Consider the following 26497-nt stretch of genomic DNA (forward strand, 5'->3'; position numbering starts at 1 on the left):
TATCTATGAATTGTAGTGTGAAAAGTAATCCGCTAGATGGAGACACTGTAAACAGCATTAACGTGCCCCTAGTGAGAGTTTAAACTTTAAAGCTACATTTAAATATGGTCAATCTACAGGTGGAATGGAATTTAAAAATATATAATATCAGGCTTAAATTAAGAAAATAAATGTTATTACCAGAGGTATAGTTTGCATTACACTGAACTCAAGGTATTTATAATAGATTAAATAGTGTAAATCTGTAAGAGTTCTGGAATACTGGTGAAATATGCATGTAATATAAAACCTAAATAACAACAATTTATATTTGGTGTTCGTTGAGAGCCATACGCAGAATTTAAACTTCATTGAAATGTGTTTTTTTTGCAACGGTGTGGTCATATGCACCCATCAAAAGAGCCATGCATGGCTCGCGAGCCATAGGGTCCATAGCCCTGTTGTAATCTGTGCCGTTTGCCAATTCAGGGGCCACTAAAGACAAAGTTCAATGGGCGTAAACAATCGAGTCTCTAAAACAGATCACCTTTCGCTGCTCAAATAAACACAGTCCATTTATTCAGCATGCTTGCCTACATTTTATATACCGCTCTGTCCGGCTTGGCCATTGTCCCGTTCTTCCTTTACTGGAAAAATCCTTATTTTTTACACGATCTGCGTTACGCAGCCACGGGCATTCAAATCGGCACTCATCTCCACAAATTCACCAGGAAGAAACCCTTTTACAGCATGCTCGACCGTTTCTTGGACAAAGTGGCCAAAGAGCCGCACAAGAAGTTCATCTTGTTCGAGGAGAGCAGCTACACGTACAAGGAAGCCGACCAAGAGAGCAACCGCGTGGCCTCGGCACTTTCCGGCGTTCTGAAACCGGGGGACACGGCGGCCGTGTTCGTGGGCAACGAGCCGCTTTTCGTGTGGCTTTGGCTCGGCCTGGCCAAGCTGGGATGTACCGCTGCCCTGCTTAACAACAATATTCGCTCCAAATCACTGCTGCACTGCTTCTCATGTTGTGACGCTAAAGTTTTGCTGGCTTCGCCTGGTAAGCTCCACAACGTGTGGAAGACTCCAAGTCCCACAATGCACCGGATTACTAATTCAATTACAAAAATAAAAAGCTGTTCGTAGTTTTTTTTTTAAACATGCGCTCAGAAACCTGAAAATATATTCAAAATATTGCACAAAGTTACAATTGAAGTAGACATATTTATCAATAGTAGGGGTGACAACTGAATAAATCACGATATGATTTAAGGTACAAGGCTCAATATGGCGATACAACAATTATAACGATATCATAATACCTATATTCAAAATATTGGATAAAGTCACAATTTGAATTAGATTTGATAAATATCAATAGTAGGGGCGATAATCTCAATAACTCTACGATAAGGCGCAAGGCCCGAAATTATCGATAAATGCATACCTGTCAACCTCTGCCGATAACTGCCCTTATAAATGATTCCCCTTACAAACCCCCAAAAAACCTTACAAACACCGTACGACTCGTACGGTGTTTGTAAGTTTTTTGGGGGGTTTGTAAGGGGAATCATAATCATTTATAAGGGCAGTTATCGGCAGAGGTTGACAGGTATGTAAATGTGTCACATCTTTGATATACTATGATACAACTGTTAAAGAAAAAAATCACTACGGTATTTTAAACGGAATGTTTATTTTCTGCAATGGAATGGAAAATCTTTCCAAAAATACTCGTAAAAGATCACATACAAATTTCAAATATTGTCTCAGAACTACGAGAGGCTGTCGAAGAGGTATTGCCCAGCCTGAAGCAACAAGGGGTCTGCGTTTTCATCCTTGGCGAAGGCATCGAGTCAGACGGCATGGAGTATCTCTCAGACAAAATTCGCCAGGCTTCCGACCAGCCTCCTTCGCCTCAGCTGAGGGCCGATGTCAACCCCAAGAGCCCCGCCTTGTATATTTACACCTCGGGGACCACAGGTAAAGTGCTGTTTCTGTGTGACCTCGACATTCCAAATGCAAATGTATTTGCAATGTCATAAACTAGGTCTGCCCAAGGCAGCCGTGATCAACCACGAGAAGATGTGGATGGCGAGCTTTTTTCAGTCATTAGCTGGCATACGCTCAGATGATGTCATCTACATCTACCTGCCTCTTTACCACAGCTCTGGCTTTCTCATGGGATTGTGCGGGTCAATTGAAAAAGGTAAATCATGTCAAGTTTCTTTCTATTACTATTAATCACAAGATGGTTAAAAATATATTTTTTTAAACACAGTTGATATTGTGGAAGTTTTTGGTTAAACAACATCTGTGTTGTTATGATAAAATAATAGCTATGTTCCAATTGTGACACTGGGTTTATTATAGGCTAAATTTAGAGGTTGATGACCTTAAACAATAAGAGTTTCTCTCTAGGCTACTGTTTGTATTTCAAAGTCCCAAACTCCCTTACTTTTTAACTTTCCACTTTACTTGTCTATGTTACTTCAACATGTATATGTCTTCATTTCTAGGTAACACCGTTGTATTAAAACGTAAATTCTCTGCATCGAGTTTCTGGAATGACTGCAGGAAGTACAATATTACTGTGATTCAGTATATAGGAGAGATTATGCGATACCTCTGCAACACACCACAGGTAGTATTCAAATGCTTTATTTTTATGTGGTTAAACATATACTTTAACAAGTCTTATCTCCACCCTAGAGAGACGATGACAAAAACCACAAAGTGAGAATAGCTATGGGAAACGGGATCCGATCAGATACCTGGGCTGAATTTCTGCAACGTTTTGGGAATATTTGCATTTGTGAGTGCTATGGAGCCACCGAAGGAAACGTTGGATTTTTGAACTACGTGGGAAAAATTGGAGCTATTGGAAGAGAGAATTACTTTCACAAAGTAAGATCTTCATCTCTTGTATTAGATCATTTAAGATATGGCTGGATTTTACTTTAAAAAAAAACTATTCCAGATGGGATGCCCTTATGCCCTCATAAGGTACGACACAGAGAAAGAGGAGCCGGTCAGAGACTCCAGAGGGTTTTGCATTGAAGTGCCCAGAGGTGATCAATGTTTACAAAATGTGAACAGGTCCTTCTATCTTTCCACAAAATAAAAAATAAAAAAACATTTCACTTTCAACCAAAGGCGAAACTGGCCTTTTGGTGTCCAAAATTGGAGCGAGAACCCCATTCTCGGGCTACGCCAAGAACAAGCAGCAGACTGAGAAGAAGAAGCTGAAGGATGTGTTTGTGAAAGGAGACAGCTACTTTAACAGCGGGGATCTTCTAAGGATAGACCACGAGGGGTTTATCTACTTTCAAGACCGCATTGGAGACACTTTCAGGTCAGGGATTGATTTGAAACTAGCACTTGAGTCTTTTTGAGGTGTAACGGTGTACTTAAATGTCATTTCGGTTTAGTTTCTTAAAGAGCGTAGTTCCTAAATTTTCAGTATGCATACCTGTCAACCTCTGCCGATAACTGCCCTTATAAATGATTATGATTCCCCTTACAAACCCCCAAAAAAACTTACAAACACCGTACGAGTCGTACGGTGTTTGTAAGGTTTTTTGGGGGTTTGTAAGGGGAATCATAATCATTTATTAAGGGCAGTTATCGGCAGAGGTTGACAGGTATGAGTATGACAAAAGGAAAGGAAAACGTGTTCAAAATGTGTTTTTCACTAATCATTCACTAATCAGTTTTATGTAGAAAAATGAAGAGAACATAACCGAAAAGGCTGTGCAAAACCGTTCAGTACGTCCATGTGAACCATTACACCCCCAATTCTTCTACAATTGTAGCTTGAGATACGAGTTTCATTAGTTAACGCAAAATGTAGTATTATCTCTTCCCATTGGGAAGAAAAAAAAACGAAATGCCATCAATTTATTCCTTCTTTTAATAATGAATCACAGATGGAAAGGAGAAAACGTTGCAACTACAGAAATAGCTGATCATTTGCTCATGCTGGAAAGCATCGAAGAGGTTAATGTCTACGGCGTGAAGGTCCCAGGTAACATTGCATCGTTATCATCCTCCTCATCATCATCATGTACATTTACACAGGATACCAAACAAGAAATATCTGATGCTCTGCCTATCTTGAATCCTTCATTGACAAATATAACTGAGAATCGTATCATCTGATCGCAGGCAATTATAAAGCCAGAATGTATTTTTCTTAATAGGACACGAGGGAAGAATAGGAATGGCAGCAATGACCCTCAAAGAAAACATGGACTTTGATGGCAAGGCTGTGTACCAACATGTCAAAAGCTATCTTCCAAGCTACGCGAGACCACGCTTTATCCGCATTCAGGTACATGACACCCACCCTGCCTGCTGACAATATTTGTTACTTCCCTCCAATGATGACATACAATTAAAAAAAACGTGAACTTGCTCGAAAGTAGTACCCAAAGACCTGATTTGTTTTCCTGCAGAATGCACTGCAGGTGACCGGGACATACAAGCAGCTGAAAGTCAAACTGGCCGAAGAGGGCTTTAACCCTGAGGTCATTCAAGATCGTTTGCTTTTCCTGGAGGACAATCAAGGTTACGTCCCCATGACTCAGCAGATATTCAACTCCATAGAGGAGGGAAGAACCAAACTTTAGTGCCCCTATATGAAATCTTTAGAATAAGCCACCCACTGATGCAGCAGGGCATTTTTTTAATCATTTCAAAGAATACAGTAGCAATATATTTTCGTGTTGTTGTTTTTTCCTGAAACATTTTAAAATAAAATGGTGTTGGTTTGAGATCAAACTAAGCTATTTAGCGACTGTCCAGAATCGGTGGCCGGTCAAGGACACAGTGATAGCCTGACAGTATTCTTTTCTTATGCAAACATTCAAAAAGTTGATGCGATTTGCTCGCAAACTGTTAGTGCTGCACAAATCAATTTAAAAAGGCTTTACATTAATCCGGATCAGGCTACTTTTGGAGTACAGCAGACGGGGAAAAAGACTATTCTCATTTTGTTTCAAAGCGTGAGAATTCACCATGCTGACTGATATTTTTGCACGCCCAGCAGAATGATTCCATCTTGTAAAAGAAAGTAGTTTAGGGTGTTCCACTTAAAACAACTGTTATGTGATATTAAATGATCCTTTTCTCAGTCTGGTAACTGCACAGCCAACCAGTTGTCCACATAAACCTTTTGGAGTAATGCTCTTGCAAAAGGAAAATAATTCTAGGAGTCGCCAATGCTATTCATTCGCTTTATTGAACATATAGCAATTCAATAAAACACAAACGCGTTACAAGTTGCTGTCTTTTCCGCTTCCTTTACGCTTTCGTCACTCTCCTTACGTCCGACTTAGGCTCATGTCAATCTGAACAAATTCCTGTGTAGTATTCCCATTTTCTTTTACCCTGTAGTGCATTTACATTATCTAGCGAGAGAATCCTAAACTATTCTCCTGAAATGTGCCACCAAATTGTATTAGACCGCCCTCAGTTTCAGTCATATACTGCATCCAAAAATAGCTACACTGACTGACACAGGTGATCGGTGAACTGGACTGCAGCTAGCAAATGTACTTAATTTGATTGGAAAATGGTTCAAGCCACAGCATCATGATACACAGTACGGTCATTTACAGTTATTCTTTCAGAGTTTGGGAGCAGGACTAGTTTCCATTGGAGTAAGAGATGGCGCCGTGTTTCCATTGGGTGAAGGTGCACAGCTTATCCTCCTACAGGTAGAGCTCATGTGTTTTGGCCCCTGTGAGACTTTTATTGAGCAGCACAGGTGGTGACGGCTCCCCTGCACCCACTGATTGCAGAAACTCGGAACACTGTTGAACTTGGTCAGCTTTTTCCTTATTTGCGCCGAGGGCATCTCTCCCGGCTTACCCGCGGAGGCCACGCCCGTGGTGGCTAACGTCGGGGGGACGACTTCATCGTGCGGGCTCAACTTGGTTTCGAAGGCGTAAGCGGTTCTCGGACCGAAGCAACTGTACGGCAGAGGCTCGCTGTTGCAGCTCAGGGAACGCATCGGCCTCCTGGATTGATTCCAAGCCTTGTCTATCCAAAGCTCCACTTGGGCTCTGTCCATTCTTGAAGCCGTCTCCTCGGTCTCCTGAGGCCTGACGCCATTGTTCTCCTCGTCTCCTTTGGCCTTCCCTCCTAACACGTTAGAACGATCGGGAGCACGTGTCTCGGCAACTAAATTGGAAGCGATTTTGGAGATGAGGCTCCAGTCCCTGCGGATGTCATCTGCCGTGGTGTACTGTGAGGTCACGGTGAATCGAATGATACGCTTGGTGTGAATGTCTGCCGGAATGAGGTACATGGCACCGGACCGTGTCAGCCTCCGCAGCAACTCTTGCGTTAAAGCATTACCTCCCTGGATGAGAAATGAATGAGTGAATGAATGAATGTCTTCAGTAGTTAAAAGGTTTTCGATCATAATCACGTTGTCCTTCACCTTGAAGTGATAAAAGGAACACAATGCCCTACCTTTGGACAAGGTGCGCCTGGGAAGTTTGTACATCTTAACAATGATTAGCCTTTGTTGAACATGTTGAAGAACTCCAGTTAACTAATAATGTTTATAGTTTACTGCTTAAACCCTAAAACAAAATGATACCCACCTTCAGACAGAAAACAACTAGTCCAAGGTATCTCTTTGCAGGAACCTCAAAATTTGGGTCGCTTCTTATCAAGGTCTCCAGAAGCTTTGCCATCTCAATACCCTGAAAGAAAAGGGGATTTGAATAAAATATGATCTTTGCAAAATCACAAAGCCTTGTGAAGAACATCCACTTGAGCGTACGTGTCTGATGTGTCCCTGGAGGTTTTTCAGCCCAAAGGAACGCATGACGAACCACAGTTTCAGAGAGCGGAACCGACGACTGAGTGGAATCTGCCAGTGCTGCACGGATGAAAAAGACAAAATTGAACGGACACAAAACGAAATATAATGTTGATTAAGTGGTCACACCATGAAGTCTGTGGCCGCTTGTGAATTTTCGTGTCTGAGATAAACGGGGTCGACACTGAACGTCTGTTGGAGTTTCAGTTTGTCCTTGACCCTTCACCCAAACATGGAATAAATACAGAAGTGTTAAGTACAAAAAAATGGCTACCGCACACAGTTGATCTCAAGTTACCAAAAAGCTGTGCAATCAAAATGAACCATCATCCATTTTGATGGGTTGAAAACAAAGGAGTCTGCGAATTCAATTCCTTCAAGAGACCAGCGCAGTTCTGGACAGAAGTAGGCTGAGCCGGCATATGCGGCATCCACGTGGAGCCAAAGTCCCTCTTCTGCACCTGCAAAAGTGCAAAAAAATATAGTGCTTCAGTTTACCGAAAACCACCATTAACTCTTTCAAGGCCAGTAATACTGACAACCATCCACATGAATCCAAACGTGCGCCATGGATGACATTTGTTGTCAAATAATTTTTTTTAGGGATGAGTAGGAATGCAATGTATGAGGTATAAATGAAGTAAAATATATTACTGCCAATGCTTTGTAAAAAAAAAATAGCAAAAACCAAATTGTAAAATGTTCTATCCAAAAGAGGGGATTTTTATGAGTGCTACAAATGTTCTACTGCTATTTACTGAATAATGGGATAAGGAAAAAACAAAGTAATTTTTTAGATGAAAGAAAAGAGTATGAAGCCATACACAATGGTCCTAATTCAGAGAGTGTGTCAAAGGCGCAGACCCCCGTAGTTCCCAAAGTGGCACATAGCTGAGGAAATAGAAAAACAATCAATCAGTACAAGTAACATATAATGCAACTCCATATCAAAAGTCCGTTTCTTTATTCCACATTCACCAGAAAAGGAACCAGTCCTCTCCTCCTGTCCTCTTGTATCGCCTGTTTCAACATCTCTCCTCTCAGAGACAGATGCTCATCCGTGGGAAGAAATCGGATCTTCACCAGCGAGATCTGACCGGCCTTCTCTACTGAAGAGTGCGCCTGAGAACATGGTTGACCACCACTTCATTGGAACTGCATCCAAGCGTCACAGTCCGTGCACTGACCTGGTCTGAAGCGTAAGCGACCAGTGTTGAATTCAGGACGGAGTCGTCCATGTCATGGTCCAAATCGGCCCTTAGCTGTTGAATTTTGTCCTTTCTGGCTGCAAGAAGAGCGACCAGAGTGCTCTCGCTGACGGTACTCTTTATGGAGAATGGCAAAACGCTGTCATTCGGGGATGCTTGCTGTGTGAAAAGACGCCTAGGCGAGGTCTACCTGTATTATACCACCTCCTCGGCTTTCGTTGTGGTAATGGAGGAAGAAATGCGGAAGCCCCAACGCTTTACAAAGCCAATCCATCACATTCATTTCCAATTCTGTGCAAGCAGGACTAGAAGCCTGTTTTATAGAAATAAAAATACACATACACACACAGAAAACCACATTATATATTAGAGAACAGGATATGAGGGCCACATCCATCCTGAAATCCTGAATGACGCTGTTAATCATGCTGTGATATGATGTTCATAATTAAAATATGTTTTAAATAAACATTTTTTAGTAGTATAGTAGTTCTTTACATCGAGGGCTGCAGACATCAGAGAATAAAAAATAATATTTTTTTCCTGTTTTGTTGTGTTTCCTGTTTTTTCCCATTTTTATTTAAAAGCATAAGATAATTGATCTTTTTTTTAACATAAAATTAAACCCATTCAAAATATGAAAGAAACTATTTGTCATTAAGAGGCTTAAAGAGGAGGATATTAACAAATTTTCGGTCAACAAAGTCTCTAAAAGATACAGTGAACATCCAAATAGTTGTCAATTTATTTGATAATTGATTAGTGTTGGATTAATTGTCACAGCCCTAGAGATATATAATGAAAGAATGATTTTGACATCCCTATATTTGAGTGTCACTCCAGAATTTGAGGGCATTTTCACGCCCAAATTAGGCTCAGAACCCCAAAGTGTCAGGGTTAATTTTTTTGCCAATTCTGAAATGACCAACAAACACGTAGACTCCCACTTTTTTTTTCCTCACCCATGTAAAGCCAACACAGTTAATGGCATCCGCCAGCATGTCCCCCAGCATGGAAGGCCACGAAGTCAGACTGGGGTAGTAAGCATGCATGTGAGGACTCTGCCAGTGGACCACCTGTAGCAAGCATCAACACAATCCCACTTGAATAACATGCACAATTCCCAGGTTTCAATATCAACACAAGCGTAACTTACTCCTGGCATGATGACCTTCTCAATGTCGTTGAAAATTCTTTCCCAGTCCTCGGGCTCTGCGGGCGCAGTGTCCGGGAGAAGCGCCCTCATGTAACCGGGTTTCACATCTGGAATTACCCGTCGCTGCCGAATGGAGCCCAAATACTTTGTGATGTAGTCCACCAACTCTTTACCTGGTGGGGGAAAAACATATAACACTGATGTTGAAGCTGTATATGAATGAAACTACTTTTTTTTTACCTCTTCGGTTGTATTCCTCAGCCTGCATGGTTGTGTACTGTAGGTGGGATTGCTCTTCAATGGGCTGCAAAAAATGGCTGTGATGAGTTCTGGAGATCACCTCACATCTATATAGACGCTTTTGATAGGAGTACGCCCTAAAATAGTGACGTGCGGCACACAACAAACATCCTTTCATGGTGGTAGTCATTGACTGCAATTTGATACAAGATGTTAATCCAACTCTGTTGATTCATCAGTAATGCAGACATCATTTTGAAGTGTTAGCATAGTGCATTTAGAATGACATTGAGATGGTGCGATGATGACTTAGGGTAAACAAAATAACAAATACTAAGTGGGAAATCAGGTGAACAATGATGGTGAAAAGCAGGAAAATAGTTAGCCCAATATGGTGTCTTTTCTCATTTTCACAAAAGACCAAGCAGCACCTGCGCTGTCCACACACTCAGCTGTTGACATTGTGCTCCAACTATTGTGGTTTTGGATTAGATTAGATTAGAATTTTATTTCATCCCGTATTTGGGAAATTTCTTTTGATATTCTCACTGGTCACACTTAAAATGAACAGCAACCAGCTCTAAGGGTATTAGAGTTCAGATCAATATTTGTCACGAGTTTCATTCGAAATAGAAAATGTAATCTTTCAAATGCATCTGGCTTTAACCTTAGAGTGTCATGTTGACGTTTGATCCCATTGATGGCGGAATATCCTTGAGTTTCAAGTTTGAGAGAAATGAAACACATGGAAGCTGAGTATAATAAGGGGCCATGGGGCAGACCACAATGGGACTATTGTCCTCCATTCGTTCCACATGTCAGAAAGTCATAGTCTAATGAAAGTCCGTCATCTATAATTGTGCAATTCAGGTTTCAGATCCCCCTTTGTGACTTCAAAGTCAAAGTACTTTATGGAGCGTTTCTTTTTGTATGCTGAAAACACAAAACGTCAATGCTAAGTTTTAGTACACTGGGTTGCTTACAAAGAACCCTTTTTAGGATTGTTAAACAAACAAAAGTCAAAACAATTTGAATAAATTGTATCCTAATGAGTTGTCCTGGAAACAGGAGGGTTGTCATTTATTGAATAAAAGATATATATTTGCTTATTCATCCTCCAGATTTTTTGTTAGAATTTTTTTGGCACTAGATGTTCAATTCCTTTTGACTAGAATATTTGATCTCCCATTCAAAATGGATTGGACGTCCATTGGCGTCAATGGCACTGGAGTTTGAGCATTCACAGGACAATTTAAATGAATAGGACACCTATAATTGTGAAGGTGAGACAAGTCCAACGTTTCTTTGTTTTAAATCAACTTAAGAATGTGTATATCTTTTGGACGTCTGTTGTCGTCAATGGCAGCCAATGAGTTATCGACCAAAAATAGAAAGAAACGGGGTGATTTTACTGTATACTGTACTACTGCAATGGACAATATTTCCACAGGGTGGCAGTAAAAATAAACTGTAGTGGCCACGCCCACCAATCGTCACGGACGAAGAAGACGAACAAGGAATCAGGAATCAGCTGTCAAAAAAAGTAGCCCGAGTAAAAGAAGGCATCGAAAACAGGTACAATGTTCTTCATCATTCGTCCAAATGTTTGCTCGGCTTCTCGTCATTTTTCCCTGTAGCTCGCAGTGCTCCGGTTCAGTTATTACGTAGTTGTTGTGGTGAATTTGAAGTAACTCGTGTTAGCTGCTATCTTCTAACTGCGCGTGCGGAGACTTTAGCTGGATCAACAAAACAGCTAAGGCTAACTGATTGACTAAGAAGCGTTAAAGGGTGTGTTTGTATCTTCAAGAAACCACCATGACGCCACACGACGCGTGAAAGAATGTTTTCAACGTTTAATTCCCACCAAATCTTACCTTAGTCTCCCAAACGATCTTAAATTAACCTTCAACTATTTGTTGCGTCAAGTCCTGCCACAACAAATTCGACTAATTCATTTATGTTCTAGTCAAACTATATCAATATACGGCGTAAGATCCATCCACTAGTACGCTACTTGCCCCCACAATAAAGAAAATTCAATGTGATGCAGTTAGAGTAGACGATTTGCCACTATTATCGCCCATTATAACATTAACATTTTCACTAGTACTACTAGTGTTATGTGGTGTACTAGTAGTCGGATAACTAGCTAGTATAATGTCACAGTATAAGAAGCATACCGTTTTGCCTCACGTTTGTTAATGCTAACTTCCTGTTGCCAAAGTCATAATGGTATCCCCTCTTAAAATTGGATAAAATGTAATCATCAAAAAGTACCCCACTCTAAACCATCAAATATTCCTAAAACAAAAAAAGCCTGTGTTATCATGCAAAAAAATAGAGTTAATATTCTAGCTGATGTTGATCAGTCAAGTCATGATCAATCTATTGTGTGTCATAAGCATTTTTTTTTCATCTTCAGGTATGTCTGAAGCTGTTAAAGTTAACTGATTACCTTGAGTTCTGACGGAACACGCCCGCCAAGATGCCTGCGGTATCCACTGGTGCCAAGGACCTCTATTTGTCCACATCTCTGGGTGACCTCAATAAAAAAGCGGAAATGAAGCCGGACAAGATCAGCACAAGAAGGTAGGCAATGGTAGTTTAGCTTAACATGCATACGGAAGAGATTTGAATGAATGCGTGCTTACTAGTTGAATACTTCATATTCATATTTCATCATGATGCAGCTATGTTCAGAGTGCCTGCAAACTCTTCAAGGCTGCAGAGAAGAATCGTCTGGACGGAGATGAGGAGAAAGCTTATGTGCTTTACATGAAGTACCTAGCAATATATAACCAAATCAAGACCAGACCAGACTTCAAGCAGCAGTCGGTATGTGACCAAGCAGCAACTGCCTTTTTATTCAGTGTATTGAAAAAAGTCATAAAATACACAAGATGAGTTGTTATTTATTCCAATGTCGACAGGAGTATTACATGACGATGCTGGGCCCAAACAACATTAAAAAAGCCATCGAAGAAGCCGAGAAGCTTTCCGAAAGCCTCAAACTCAGGTCAGAAAGTTTTGAGAATTTTGAGTGTGATTACCTCATTGGCTGCCATTGACGGTGCTGGATGTCCAATCCATTTTGATTTGGAGGGTGGATTCTCCCAGTCAAAATGGACATTAGTTACAACACTTCAACTCCAGTGAACAAGTTGAAAAATATATATAAATATACAAACATAGCATCTAAAGTGTGACATTTTGAAAAGGTATGAGGAAGCTGAAGTACGGAAAAAGCTGGAAGAGAAGGAAAGGCAAGAGTTGAAAAAAAGGAGTGAGAATATCACGGAGAAAGAGGACAGTCGAAGCCCTCCCAAATCCTCAGCAGTCAAAAAGGACGAGAATAAGGTAACAAGTGGTTTTCTGAGATTTTTGAGTTGCAAGACTTTATTTATGATCATTGGCCCAACACATTTGTCCCAGTTGTATTCTATTTTCCAATATGGCGTACATATCGCCAAAATTTGGAAGTCTAACTAGAGAAATAATTTGATAATTTCAATTTATTTTCTATTTTTTTTATTTAACTTATATCAGGTGAAAGGGGAGGTGAACGACTTAAAGAATGCGTCTTCAAAAAGTAAGTTGACAATATTATTGTTTTCAACATCTAATATCCTGCGACATGTGGTAATTCTGGATTGTCAACATTCCTATGTTATGCGGTCCTTCAAATAATTTGGCCTGCTTACAGCTGCAGCAGCGGGCGGGATCAGTGCCGAGAATCTTTTCCACATGATGAAGGACCAAATGATAACAATAATCATCATGGATGCCCGAAGCCAGAAAGATTTTGAGGAGTCCCACATTCAGGTCCCATCCCAGGCCTGCATCAGTGTGCCCGAGGAGGCCATCAGTCCAGGGTAGGAGACAGGAGAGGAAATGTAGCATTAGGCTTTCGATTGATCTTATAGACTGTTTTGTGTAGTTCGTTTTGATTGATCAAAACTGGACTCTTGTTTATTTTCAGAATCACGGTAAACCAAATTGAGGAAAAACTTCCAGAGGTGTCCAAAGAGCAGTGGAATAGGCGGGGCTCTGTAGATTACGTTGTCCTGTTGGACTGGTTTAGTTCTGTCACGGATCTAAGAATGTGCACCACGCTCCAGAGCCTCAAAGATGCTCTATACAAGGTAATTATGCCCCAGAATATTTTTGGAAAGTGGTAGATTTATAGTAATTTATGCCTTAATCCTTTGGAAACTCCGCAGTGGGACAGTGTGACCATCTTGCGAAGTGAGCCACTTGTACTGGAGGGGGGCTATGAGAACTGGCTGTTGTTTTACCCAATGTACACAACCAACGCTAAAGTCCACCCTCCTAGGCAGAACACTATTCAAAACACTCTGCCTCAGTGTGAGTATTGTCATCATTAGGAAACCAGTATTATGTTGGGAGGCAGATTAGTTACAACTAGGACAGTGAATAGTCATGTTTCAATGGTTATGACATCTTATATACTGTGGCCAATGGCTATTGACCTTATGTTCAACTGCTTTGTGGTGTCGAATGAAGTGCCCAGCAGTGAGTTGAAATATTTATCGTAACTGTTTACCTGGACATTCCATGCAATAATCTGCTGTTTTTCAACAGTAAACTTTAGTTACCCAACCCTCGAGGAACCAAAACCTCCAACGCCGCCACCTCAACCAGAACCTGAGATGATAGCAAAGATTATAGAGCCATCTGCTTCCTCACTGGTTGTGAATGGAGTTGCTCCAACAGAATGCCACACACCCACACCACCTGTAAATACAGACAAATTGGTAGACACTGTAGGGGCTCTTTTTGCCAAAATGGAAGTGAGTAAGAAAGAACCAGCAGTGGACACGTCCAAAGACTCCAGACAGCCTTCTCCCACAGCCAAACCTTCTCTCGCATCAAAACCTTCCACTTCCAAGGTCGTCCCACAGGTATGACTCAACTAGTGACTGATCAGCTGCCACTGCCACACGTTTGTCTCAATTCCTACACTCACACTGTATTTTTCCTCCTTTGCGCCTTCCCAGTTCGACCGCACCAAAAAGCCGGCAGTTCGCTTCGCAGATGAGTCCAAAACGAGCCTTAACGGACAAGACAAAGAACCCGGCAAGAACACTCCATATGTCCCTGACCGCTCAAACAAACCGGCCGTCACTCTTTCAATTCCTGCAGAAGAGCAAATTCAGGCCGAGTTGGTGGCGTCGAAGGAGAAAGCCAAGCAGGAACAGGAGAAACGCATCCGAGAGCGTCGACTGCAAGGGGAGAAGGAGCGCAAAGAGAGGCTAGAGAATGAACAGAGTGACAAGGAAAAGAATGCAGAGGAGGACTGGGGACCTCAAGACAAAAAGAGACTGGAGAGACAAAAGGCCGAGGATGAGGATGACACAGACAAACATGGAAAGAATGAGAAAGACAGTAGGGGAAAAGAGCAGAAGGTTGAGGCACCCTCAAAGAGTATGTCTCTTGACTGTCCTGGTCCCAGTGTTATTATAAGTGAGGTGAAGGTAGGTCTGCCACATTTCATACACAGCATACAGTATTGTGGTATGGGATCATTTCACCTATAGGAAAGGGACATTTGAATTTGGAAGCTCAGTTGTGCTGTTTTTCCTCTGTGGAACTGTGATTCGATGACAAAGCATTTGATTAAAAAACAAACAGCATAGCCTAACCTCACAATGATCAATTGATTATGAAAAGCATCCAATGTTTTTTTTTTTTTTTTGCATTTCATATATTGTCACAATCACATGGACCAGTTTTATAGTATACAAGAAACACAAATTAATTTAAAGAAATTCATTATTGCAGGTTTTAGTGTTTTGGTGTTTTGATGTGCTTTTACCCCACAGAGGGAGCCACTGACAAGAGCAAGAAGTGAGGAAATGGGAAGGAGTGTGCCAGGTCTGCCAGTTGGTTGGATGAAGGTACCGTACCACACATTTGCACAAGAAACAATCAAAGATAAAAGCCTAATATGCAGTATTTCCAAGTGCCTTTTCCTTTTGTATTACAACTTCTTTTTTTCCTCTCTGCTAGTTCCTTGATACAGTTACCGGAACCTACCGATACTACCATTCCCCAACCAACCGCGTCCACATGTACCCACCTGAAGTTACTATACCGACAGCACCGCAAGCAGTGGAGCCTAAACCACCGCAACCAGCAGTGCCACCGTCCAATGTAGAGAATGAACAAGAGCGGGAACAGTCTAAATTAAAACGCTCTTACTCTTCCCCGGACATTAGCCAGGACCTAAGAGAGGAGGCCCAGAAGAAGAGCTCTGCACCGGTACCTACTGCAACTGTACCCACCATCAATCGAGAAAGCAAGTAAGGCAAATAATGTGACTACATGTTTGTTGATTAGTATATGTTTAAAAAAAAAACAACTGAAAGGGGATGTATGTCTAGCATTGTATCTAAAACGGGGGTCTTTTTCTTTCATTAGACCTCCAAGTGCAAAGGTCTATTCTAAAGTGGAGCTTTCACGACCTTCGGCGGCAAAAATCCGTAGCCTGAATCCTACTTTCGGAGGCCTCGGTGCAAGTTTGACCGGCCTTCGTAATCTCGGCAACACTTGCTACATGAACTCCATTTTGCAGTGCCTGTGTAACACACCCAACATGGCAGAGTACTTCAACAATAATTATTACCTGGAAGATATCAACAGGTGTGTTTAATTCAGACAACAAATAACTTTGACGATTGAAAGAGAACCAAGTGGTTGATTTCAAACCCTGATTAATTCTCTTGACCTCCGGCAGATCAAACATTCTCGGCCATAAAGGTGAAGTGGCCGAGGAATTTGGCGTGATCATCAAAGCGCTGTGGGCCGGCCAGTACAGGTGCATCAGTCCGCGAGACTTTAAGATCACCATAGGAAAGATCAACGATCAGTTTGCCGGCTATGAACAGCAAGACTCGCAGGAGTTGCTGCTCTTTCTCATGGATGGCCTCCACGAGGACCTCAATAAGGTAATGTACAAAAATTTTAGTCAAGCATTTTGACAAGAGAGGTATTTATTTAAAAAAACGAAATGTGTCAGATACAAGAATTGTAGAATAGGTAGTGTACATTTGTCATCCCACATCTTCCACCTCATCAAGTCCCTTCTGTATGACATTCAGACGTGTCTGCCATTCAGATGGCTCAGTCCCAGTTTACTGTGTGCAAATTACTGAAGCAACATTTCCACTAAGTGGTACAGTTACCTTTGGTTCACACAGTGTCATGCTGATTGGTAAATCCACACCAGATTTGAGCTTTGTCCTTTTGGAGCAAGATAACTGTCATATCTCAAGGGCATGACAACAAAGCGGAACCAAGATTGCAATATACAGTAAATAAAAAAAAATAAAAAATAAATCTCGACATAAATGAGCCCAATGCTATAAGGTTGCCGAAAAGAGCAAATAATTTAGCAGTACTTTGCTGTGAAAACACTCAAAAATGTTTCTTTATATTCTGTGTAATGTACCAAACTAAATCAAATTGCTTTTCAACCTCATTCAAAATGAATATGCATGCAAATGAACCTGAAACGTAGTCGGATAAATGATACCTTTTAAGAATCGTTGCTTGTTTTCCCTGTTTGTTCAGATATTTACATTTTAAAGGAAGCTGTTTTTAATGAGCTTGTGCTAGACCACATGCCGTATCCTAGGCTCTGCTTAATTTTCATTGCTGTGTTCACTCATGGGATTGTGTTTCTGGTTGTGTCATCAGGCGGACAGGAAACACTACAAAGAAGAGGAGAACGACCACCTGGATGATCAGATGGCGGCCGACCAGGCCTGGTCCAAACATAAGCTGCTGAACGAATCCATCATCGTGGCGCTCTTCCAGGGTCAGTTCAAGTCCACAGTCCAGTGTCAGACCTGCCACCGGAAGTCTCGAACCTTTGAGACCTTCATGTATCTCTCGCTGCCTCTCGCCTCCACCAGCAAGTGCTCCCTCCAAGTTAGTCGAACTTCACATTTGTCTGAATGGCACAAAGATGTAACGTGCATCAATACACCGCATGAAATTGAATTGATAGTTGGGTAAACAATACCTTGTATTAGTTTAATTTAGATTAACTGATTTTGTTTTGAACATATACATCCCAGGATTGTCTGAGGCTCTTCTCCAAAGAGGAACGTCTGACGGATAACAACAAGGTCTTCTGCAGGCACTGCAAAGCTCACAGAGACTCCACCAAGAAGCTGGAAATCTGGAAGGTCCCCCCAATTGTTTTGGTGCATCTGAAGCGGTCTGGAGCAACATCTATATCAAATCTCTGTCAAATTTTCTGCACGCCATTGATTTTAAAATACTTTTGCCTTGTGCAGCTTCTCTTATGAGGGCCGATGGAAGCAGAAGCTGCAAACATCTGTAGATTTCCCTCTTGATGTTCTGGACCTGAGTCAGTATGTCATCGGACCGAGGCAGAACCTGAAGAAATATAACCTTTTTGGAGTGTCGGTAAGTAGTTATGCACAATATCAGCGGTTATAACTGCTGAACATTTTCAGTGGCCTGGCAGGCTGACTCAAATGTAATGTCTGCCATTCTGACAAGCAAAAAAATACTGTTTACTCCTTTTCAATAGTACAATTTCAAACTCTGCTTTGAAGGTGAAAGAGGCTTTGAGTATTAACATCAATTACACTACACAAGTAACTAAATCTTGCTCATTTATTTTCGATTTATCCACTAGAACCACTACGGAGGTTTGGATGGCGGGCATTACACCGCTTACTGTAAAAATGCCTTCAAGCAGCGTTGGTACAAGTTTGACGACCACGATGTTACCGACATCTCCACGTCCAGCGTCAAATCGTCGGCCGCCTACATTTTGTTTTACTCCACCATGTGAGGGATCTGAAGGACCTGTTGGAAGAACACCCGAGAAGGTTTTCTTTCTTTTTTTTTCCTCCTCCTCCTTCTCTGCAAAGTGGCATTTGTGGGCACCTGATGGAGGAGCGCACGTGTCCGTCCTAAAGCCGACGGCTGCGGGAAGCCACTGGAGAACAGTGAGGACAGGCACGATGTGCAACGCTTCCGCCACTAGAGGACCCTATAGCTGTGAAAACACGCCGGCTGCCCATATTTCTGAGCATCTATTTTAGAGACGAGAGATGGCAGTTTGACGCCGCCCCGCGTGCGTCCATCCCAGGGCAGGCGGTCGTGCGTCGCGTTCAACGAGCATGTAGACACCAGCTTCACATTTACATAGCGTGTACGTATTTAAGGAAGCTGATGTTGCACTTTTCCAATTGTAAATGTCAAACTACACATTCAGTTGCGTGACCAACCTGTTTTGTCATTGACGGTAAGCAACCGTAATATTCGCACAACGGCCTTTGCCTTTAGGAGTTGCTTCTAATGTTTAACAGAGGACCTATTATGCTTTTTCACTTTGGCCACCAAATCTCTCATTGCAGAACCTCATTTTAGATTGCAGAAGTTCCACTTGACGAAACCTGGGCTCAGAATTCCACTATTAGAAGTAGGCAGAGTAATATTGGTCACACTGTCAGGCACGGGGGTTACTAGTAAGTAACACATTTTTTTCCATATTATCTGAGGTCAAATTTCTTTTAAAGCGGGGAGATTGGCTGTTAATAAACTAAATGTTCGTTTTGCCGCTTCCAGTTGAAATGGATGGAGGGTGGCAGGGTGGAGTGAATGTTGAACGAATGTTTGACCTCCACTTTAGACAACACTAATAAAAACATCAGCTTGTAAAAATCCACATATATGAAGCCCTGTTATAAGCCACAGGGTTCTAAACTGGGGAAAAGGTAGTGGCACATAGTCCTAAAATCATGGTATTTTCAACTCGTATCAGAATACCTGGAAAAATATGCATTTTAGGTCCTCTCATCTGATGGTGAAAGACCGACTAATTAAATCTGCATCATACTGAAATATAGATTGGAATTGTAACGTTTGCTTGTTCATGTTAATCATATTGTTGCACTTACACTGTATGCAATCAGAAATATGCAGAACATATAGTTTAACCATTCTTCAACGCTGAATGCCATAAATCGAAGCAGAATCGGAGCTCTCTTCCGAGTGATGCTTGTCTTGTCTGCCGTTATAACAGTGTTAAGTCTATATTTGCCATTAAATACTGTCTGCGTTATAACATCAGTTTAGAAGAAACATTAGTGGTATTTTCATCTCTAGGTGATTTTAGAAAAGTTCAAAAACATTTATTGTGAAATTTAACTTGCCTCTTTTGTTCAATTGTCTACCTAATTCGGCCCAAATGAGTCTTGACACAGTTACTTGAGGCATAACTGTCTCAACTTGGAAGAACAACAAAAAGAATATTTAACCAGAGATGCATTTGACTCGCTGCTTTTTATAGTCCACTCGCCAGATCCACGAATCTTTCGTGTGATTGTTAGACTTTATTCATCACTGCTTTCACTTGTTTTGGTACAACAAATATAACAACCTCCAACAACTCATGGCTATTTATTAAAATTGCTTCAAAGTTACGCAGTTGTGTTGATGGTTGTAGCGTAGACGCGGGTTCTTTTATTTTTACGACGTCAAGTCACAGGCCAACAATGTTTGGATTTTGGAACGGCTTGCGACTGTATAGCAGGACGTAGGCATCTGGTGATTGCACGTGACCGTCGTGCAGCTCTCGGACCACCGAGTCATCGAAGCAATGCCATTTTTGACTCAGGGCGTTGTGGCACAGAGCTGTGTAGTGACCCATGTTCAGGTGACCTACGTGGTTCTGAAAGCAGAGTTGATTTCAGTCAGATACTTTTAGAATTTGCACAGACGCAAGCTGCTTTGAAGGCTTGTCATGCCACTCAGCAAATAATGGACATTAAATGCGTCATCTGTGCTTATTAGTTGAATTCTACTCACCACAACGGCATAAAGACGGTAGGAAGAACAGGAAGTGTTTTGGGCAGAGCCGGATAGAAACAAGCTGAGATCGAGCTCGTTGGAGAAGAAAACATTTGTTCTGAGTTTCACCTGTTTTTTTCCTTTGCAACGGAACCTGCAGCATAATATTTATTCTGTGATTGGTCGGCACTAAAACCATTTCCCCCAATTGCTCTTGAGCTCTGTACCGACCGTTTCAGGTGCAGCACAAGGATTTCGGGGGCTTTCTCCAGACAAGTGAGGAGAGCCGTTTCTTTCCTCAGCTCGCAGGCTGAGCACAGCATCGTTTCTCCCCCCGTCAGAAGAGTCTGCTCAAAGAACAGAGACAGGCAGTCCTGCACAAGGAAAAGTTGGGAAATTAAAGGTAAAGTCTGAATCTTATTATTTTGCCCCTATGATCTGCATGAACCAAGATGTCCTGATGCCATCCATAATTTAGCTTAAGAGTGTTTTGAGTCATCCGATTTTGATAAGCTGCCGATCCGATAACTCATGCATTAAGAAGGAAAAAAGCCATTTGAACAGTTATCCCAAATTTATGAATGTCAGTTTTTTTCAATACAGCAGGGGTTTTAAAGAGTCGCACCAATACCGATATTAGTATCAGTACCAATATGGCACTAAAATATTATCAGTATCGAGGTTAGTAGGAAATTACACGCCAATGATGTACTCTTGGAGATCTAGTTTCGAATGAATTGGTATGAACCTGAATGGAGCACTTGCTGATATGTGTCGGGATGGGCAACGAGAGCACGGTGAAGGTCTGCGTGCTGTACGTCTGATGGTCACACTGCATGCAGACAGTCATGTAGCTAAGATGGCCTTCAAACAGCTTGGAAACAATGGTTGCCTCTCCCAGCACAGAAGCACAATTTTGGTTGCGCTCTCGCACCAGCTGCCGCTCGCTTGAGAACGTCTTGCGCCTTCCCACCTGTAGATCACAAACAATCTTGAGAGCATTGGATTTGCTAACTAGTAACCCGGACTTGCAACATCGCGGTCCCCGAAGTACCTTCTTTAAGTCTTCATGCAGTGCATTGAAGAGATGGAGCAGCAGTTCCTGAGCGTCCTGCTGCGATTGGTTGTTGAACTCGGCCAGGGCAGAGCATAACACTGACCTTGCTTCCACGGGAGCGCAGCTTGAGCTCCTGCCCAGCCACATCTGCTCCAGAAGGCGTACAAACATCTGTGCCATGTCACATTTTGCCCTGTAAAAAAAAACAGGCTAACTGACCACCCAGGAGACTCAACTTTCCCGATTTCATGAATACAGCCTTGGGACCTTTCATGGTCTAAATGCCAACTTTTTAAGAGCTGTCCACCTGCATAAACATTTTCAGCCCAATCCACAAAATAAACGTGCCAAAGTATGAATATACCAACACAGCAAACATCTTTCAAAATGTGTTCTCTTCTGACCGTGCCAACTCTTTGCGAGTGTCGTGATGAAGGAGATGTTCCACCAGCGGCACGGTGGAGCAAACGCACTGCAACACGGCGTTCAGGTAGCAGAAGTTTCCTGAATTGTCCAAGCCACACACCCCGGGTCGCTGCCACCACAGGAGATGCTTTTCCGGGATGTGACCCCTGCTGCCTGACTTTTTTCTACAGGACCAACAGGAAGATCTTTGAGCTGTCATTAACTGCAAATTGGGAAATAAACCCTCAAGCCAACCTCAGTTTGGGGAGACTCAGAATCTCTTGGCACGACTCGCTATTCAGCCGAGGCAGGACCGGCACTCTGCCACGGTTGTCCCCAGCTAGCTGGGAGGCCAGTGTTCTGGTGAACTGGGTCAGATGGACCTCCCTTCCTGAACTCTGCAACGTGTGGAGCACAAACGTGTTGATGTAGACAGCGTGCAATGTCACCCAGAGGCCGGGAAGGAGCAGGTCCTCCTTGGCTCTACTCGTGTCTGACGTGGGGAATAGAAGAGCCGGTCCGGTCCATCCTTGGAGGTGAGCAGAGAGGAGGGAACGCGGGTAGAAGTCGGGCCCGGGTCCTACAGACAAAGACTCCGATGTCACCATTTGCATCTTGATCCCCGAGTCCAAGAAGATGTGGCTAAGCTTGTCCCGCGTTCGGACGCAGGCGTTCAGGCGCAGCAGGTGACGGTGGCCGCAGAAAGGTCTGGTCAAGTGCTCCACCACCTGCACGACGACGGGCTTCTTACTGCGCTTCCGTAGCTGCTCCGGGACAAACAGGTGCAGGTTGCAGATGAACCCTGAACTCATGTCGTAGAGGATGGCCAGATGAAGCGAGCAGGGACTTTGCTGGTACCAAAGTGTGAATTTCTTCACAGCCAAGTTCTCGCCGGGCGTGTGCAATCTCTGGTAGCGCTTGGTTACGTGGCCGCAGAAGGCGGACAGGGCTTCCAGCTTGTCTTCGTCCTCCAATCGGCTCAGGTGCAGGAGGCAGCTTTGAAAGCAGTTTCTTTTCAGGACCCCCTTCCAACCTTCTAACCGAAGGTTCGGCTCACAATCGCTCACAGAAAGGCCGTTCCGTAGAACCATGGAGAAGCAAGTTAACAACTCCCCGTAATCCATCTCAGACAAACTACCGCCTGGCTCCTTTCTTTGAGCGTGAGTAGACGGATGAGGTCCGCACCTGGACGTGAAGCCTCTCCTCAGAAGTTCCCGCATGGCTCCTCTGTCCAGAACCTCCAGAAGGAGTTCCCGGGCCGTGTAATGCACGTGATAAGATGGCCTCGTCGCTTGAGTCCGGCTGAAAGGCTTGATTTTCTTGGACCCGAAGATGTTGGGCAGACACAAGTTTTCTCTGGACGAGTCACCGGGCAGGTCCTCCACTAGATGGCAATCCTCTGACATCCAGCAGCACTCCTTTACTGACAAAGCCTGAGTCTTCATCGTGCCGTATGCTCTGTTATCAGGAAAATTATGATGGCCTATACCCCATCTGAGGGGATGTCAGGAATAAGACACACCCTGGTTTGCTTCTCCTTAAGGTTGTCTGCCTGAGTGTACTACTGTACAAATAACTATATTTGTAGCCTGGTGTTCTCTGGGGTGATGTGTGTCCACTGCCATGCTGGAGAATGGAGCAAAGGAGGGAGATCTCTAAGGATCCGTGTGTCTTGGCAACCTGCGAACAGAACAATCTGTACGCGGGGAAGCTCCCACGACACCGTTCTTGTTCTTTTGGGTTTTAGCATTCAGTTGTTGAATGACATTTGAAACGCTTCTCTATGACGTGATTAGGAGTCGACTGGACGATTGAATCTTCAACTGTGAAATCCCACATGTTGCAAGTAACGTTAGGGATGTTTAAAATAGCAACTTGGAACGGCATATTTTCAAAGTAAACGGACCGTTCTCTTAAGGTTACGTCTTGACAGAGTTCCCCATCAAGCGCCACTGGTTGGATGACTTTCAGGGTTGCTTGGCAGGAACCAGGCTCATTTGTTTTCTTGCTGGTTGCTGTTGACGGGTTTTACGGGCGTTAGCAATTTTGCGTCAGGTAAACCATTGTAATAGACTTTTCATTTCTAACACATGTTTGTCTGTAGATTTCGCCTTACACAAACAAAGGTTAAAAGTCTAATGTCAGAGGTCATCTGCTCTGCAGCTATATATTCTTTGATCATAAGCATTTTGTTTAGCTGACAATGGGCACCAGGTGAGGGACACTATGAATTGGTGGCTAGCCAATGGCAGGGCACAAGAAGAAGGAAAAACATTAGGGGCAATTTAGAGTGTTCAACCAGTCTATCCTGCTGGATGATTTTGGAATGTGGGAGGAAACCAGAGTACCCGGTGAAAACCCACACAAGAACATGCAAACGCCACACAGTGAGGACCAACCTGGGATCGAACCCTCGACCCAAGAACTGTGTGGCCAATGCAATAACCACTCGACCATGAGTGCCCCATAAAGGCGAGTTAGGTTCTGCATCTATTTCTCGCATGACGTTTCCGTCGTCACTGTAGGCCCCCACAGCAGATGTGATTGTGTGAGTCAGGAATAGAGCATTTGCAAAGGACACTGCCCAGTGGAGATGATCTGATATAGGTCAACTTTGATATGGAAAACAGGAGGAATGAATATTGTGGTGGAAATGTGTGCTGGCTGTTTGAAAAAGGGTCTGCATGAGAACAACTGATAAGTCCCTCTTTCACTTGTATTCAATTCATATGCAAAAAGGGAAAGGGTCCCTTTTGTAGATTATACTTGTCCTGAGAAAAAAAAACTGTGAGTAAAAAATGACGTTCGGTTAACCAATTAGTGCTCGAGCAGCTACTCAAATGGCTTTTTCTTTTTGTCCCTACATTTTGATCATAAAGTTATTGTTTTAATTCACGATTCTTTGTTTATCTCCTCTTACCATTGTATGAAGATTGTTTTTATGAGAAAAATATCGTCATTTGCCCTCTAAAGTAAAGTATTTACATAAGTGGCAGCCTAGTCCTATACAATGAGCTAGAATTGTCCGAGAAAGCCGACCAGTTGGATTTATTGGTCAGGAAAACTTTGTGACCTTAGTGGTGGTTAAAGGCTTCAAATGGGAGAAGCAATGTCTATTTATACCAACAACTTTATGTGCTAATATTAGCATCCACGGCTGCTACGCTGCTCTGAAAATGGACACGTTCTTGACAGACAGTTACGTGCGTATTGCCTTCCGCGCCTCATTGATTCAGGCGCGCCGTTGACCTTGACCTCCATTCGGTGGAAGTCTACGTATGTGCAGCATCCCAAATCAAACTGTGCTTGGGTTTAGTATTTTTGTGCTTAGTTAGTTTGAATATATTTAAAACATTTGAGTCGTTTCTTTGTTTTTTTAGACATTTGTTTTAAAACCAAATTAAATTATATTTAAAATCATAATGAAAATGAGTTTTTTTAGGAAATTAAAATTGAGTTGGAACTTTTTTTTAGCTAATTCCATTTCATTTTTTTTTTACCCAAATAGAATAAGTGACTTAAATTACTGGAACTAAGATTGTTATAACATTCATGACTCCCCCCCCCCACCCCAATATAATTTATACATTTTCCATACCACTTATCCTCATAAGGGTCGTGGGGGTGGTGGAGTCTAATCTAGATTTAGGCAGGGGACACCCTGCATTGGTTCCCAGGCAATCAATCACCTAACTCAAACTCAATTCCTCCAAGGTGGCATGTTCTTGTTGAAAAAAATATTTAGATTGTTACTGGCCTTCAAGGGAAGTGAGCAGCAGTTATCAGGTGATGTTTACATTGGTGACCTGCTTATAGCAAGTCTGCCTTTATTCAATTTCACACGCATCAAGGCCGTCCAAAGTCTCAAAAAGAGCCTAGATAGAACATTTATGAAATGTTTTCATCAGTCTTTTTTACTGCCCCAACTACATCACATTAAACTAGGTCACTATTTTAAGTATGTGCACCTGGTTGAGTCAGAAAGTAGAACTAGTCAAAGGGGTGACAAATTTGAACCCAGTTCTAGCTGATTATTGAAAGCTCTGGGGCAACACCAACCTTTGGACTATTCTTTTCCAGAGGGCTGGCAGGCAGTTGTATAAAATACATCTCATAAATGTGAGCGGTATTAACCCATTTAGTCAGCTGCTTGGCCCTTATTGACACAAAGGCGGACTGGCGACTAGTGTAAACTCACATTGTTCCTGTCTGAAATGGCAGTAATTTGTTAGCGAGAGAATATGTTCAAGAATTAATCTTTCAGGTTTTCAAATGAGATGTTTTACAAACAATAGACAATGGAGAGTTTCCTTGCTTTCTCCATTTTCAGCTTCACAGCACAAACTATGGTAATGGAAACCTGTGCTGTCTCTCAACCCAATTTATCTTAAATTCAACCAACAAAAAAGCAGACTTAAAACCAATAGGAAGCAATCTATAAATTCCTCTAAATCAACAGGAAAAGACCAAAAATACCCCCAAATCAACATGTGGCGAGCCAATATGAACAGGAAGTGACGCAAAATCAACAGGTCAGCCTATAAGCACTCCCATACATTTTCTACTGAAACTACTTGATATTCTTAACTATTTAAAGTAATCACTTGGCTCATAAAGGGTTAACGAGAACCTCAGTGCCATTGCAGTACTAGATGTCCAATCCATTTTGACAAGGAAGGATAGCAGCTGGTGATCCTTCCCCGTAAAAATGGACATTAAACACCATTCTATTGTGAGTTGCAAGAACAGAGAATTCAACCAAA

The 26497-nt window shown here is 42.4% G+C and overlaps 4 protein-coding genes across 5 annotated transcripts; 2 read left to right on the forward strand and 2 right to left on the reverse strand.

Annotated features, from left to right (window-relative positions):
- The first annotated feature begins 483 nt into the window (after positions 1-483).
- Positions 484-5113, forward strand: LOC144069362 (long-chain fatty acid transport protein 2-like). Its single transcript, XM_077594716.1, has 10 exons — positions 484-1039; positions 1753-1962; positions 2030-2188; positions 2499-2623; positions 2692-2886; positions 2960-3050; positions 3136-3334; positions 3909-4006; positions 4182-4312; positions 4437-5113. The coding sequence occupies exons 1-10, from the start codon at positions 565-567 to the stop codon at positions 4608-4610; spliced, it is 1857 nt and encodes a 618-aa protein (XP_077450842.1). The 5' UTR covers positions 484-564; the 3' UTR covers positions 4611-5113.
- Positions 5114-5339: 226 nt separating this feature from the next.
- On the reverse strand, positions 5340-11542 carry hdc (histidine decarboxylase). Of its 2 annotated transcripts, XM_077594705.1 has the most exons (13): positions 11293-11542; positions 9419-9482; positions 9179-9351; positions 8985-9098; positions 8213-8335; positions 8002-8139; positions 7793-7936; positions 7639-7705; positions 7113-7275; positions 6944-7034; positions 6776-6874; positions 6594-6695; positions 5340-6346 (listed from the first exon to the last, which is right to left on the reverse strand). In XM_077594705.1, the coding sequence occupies exons 2-13, from the start codon at positions 9444-9446 to the stop codon at positions 5609-5611; spliced, it is 1980 nt and encodes a 659-aa protein (XP_077450831.1). In that variant the 5' UTR covers positions 9447-9482; positions 11293-11542; the 3' UTR covers positions 5340-5608. The 2 variants fall into 2 exon arrangements, with proteins under 2 accessions (XP_077450831.1, XP_077450825.1); XM_077594699.1 differs by lacking the exon at positions 11293-11542 and having other exon boundaries at positions 9419-9521.
- Positions 10903-19905, forward strand: usp8 (ubiquitin specific peptidase 8). The gene is made up of 19 exons (XM_077594629.1): positions 10903-10993; positions 11841-12007; positions 12109-12253; positions 12349-12434; positions 12637-12775; positions 12965-13007; positions 13122-13290; positions 13398-13560; positions 13639-13783; positions 14021-14340; positions 14437-14913; positions 15262-15336; positions 15449-15741; positions 15860-16081; positions 16176-16386; positions 17138-17371; positions 17521-17663; positions 17743-17875; positions 18111-19905. Exons 2-19 carry the CDS (start codon positions 11904-11906, stop codon positions 18267-18269), a joined length of 3261 nt encoding a protein of 1086 aa, XP_077450755.1. The 5' UTR covers positions 10903-10993; positions 11841-11903; the 3' UTR covers positions 18270-19905.
- Positions 19906-19964: 59 nt separating this feature from the next.
- Positions 19965-23179, reverse strand: LOC144069348 (uncharacterized). Its single transcript, XM_077594684.1, has 8 exons — positions 21990-23179; positions 21734-21904; positions 21308-21522; positions 21207-21245; positions 21021-21166; positions 20504-20646; positions 20291-20426; positions 19965-20153 (listed from the first exon to the last, which is right to left on the reverse strand). Exons 1-8 carry the CDS (start codon positions 23177-23179, stop codon positions 19965-19967), a joined length of 2229 nt encoding a protein of 742 aa, XP_077450810.1.
- Between the last annotated feature and the right edge of the window lie 3318 nt (positions 23180-26497).

This window comes from Stigmatopora argus, chromosome 2, assembly GCF_051989625.1.
Source record: "Stigmatopora argus isolate UIUO_Sarg chromosome 2, RoL_Sarg_1.0, whole genome shotgun sequence".
Classification (NCBI taxonomy): domain Eukaryota; kingdom Metazoa; phylum Chordata; class Actinopteri; order Syngnathiformes; family Syngnathidae; genus Stigmatopora; species Stigmatopora argus.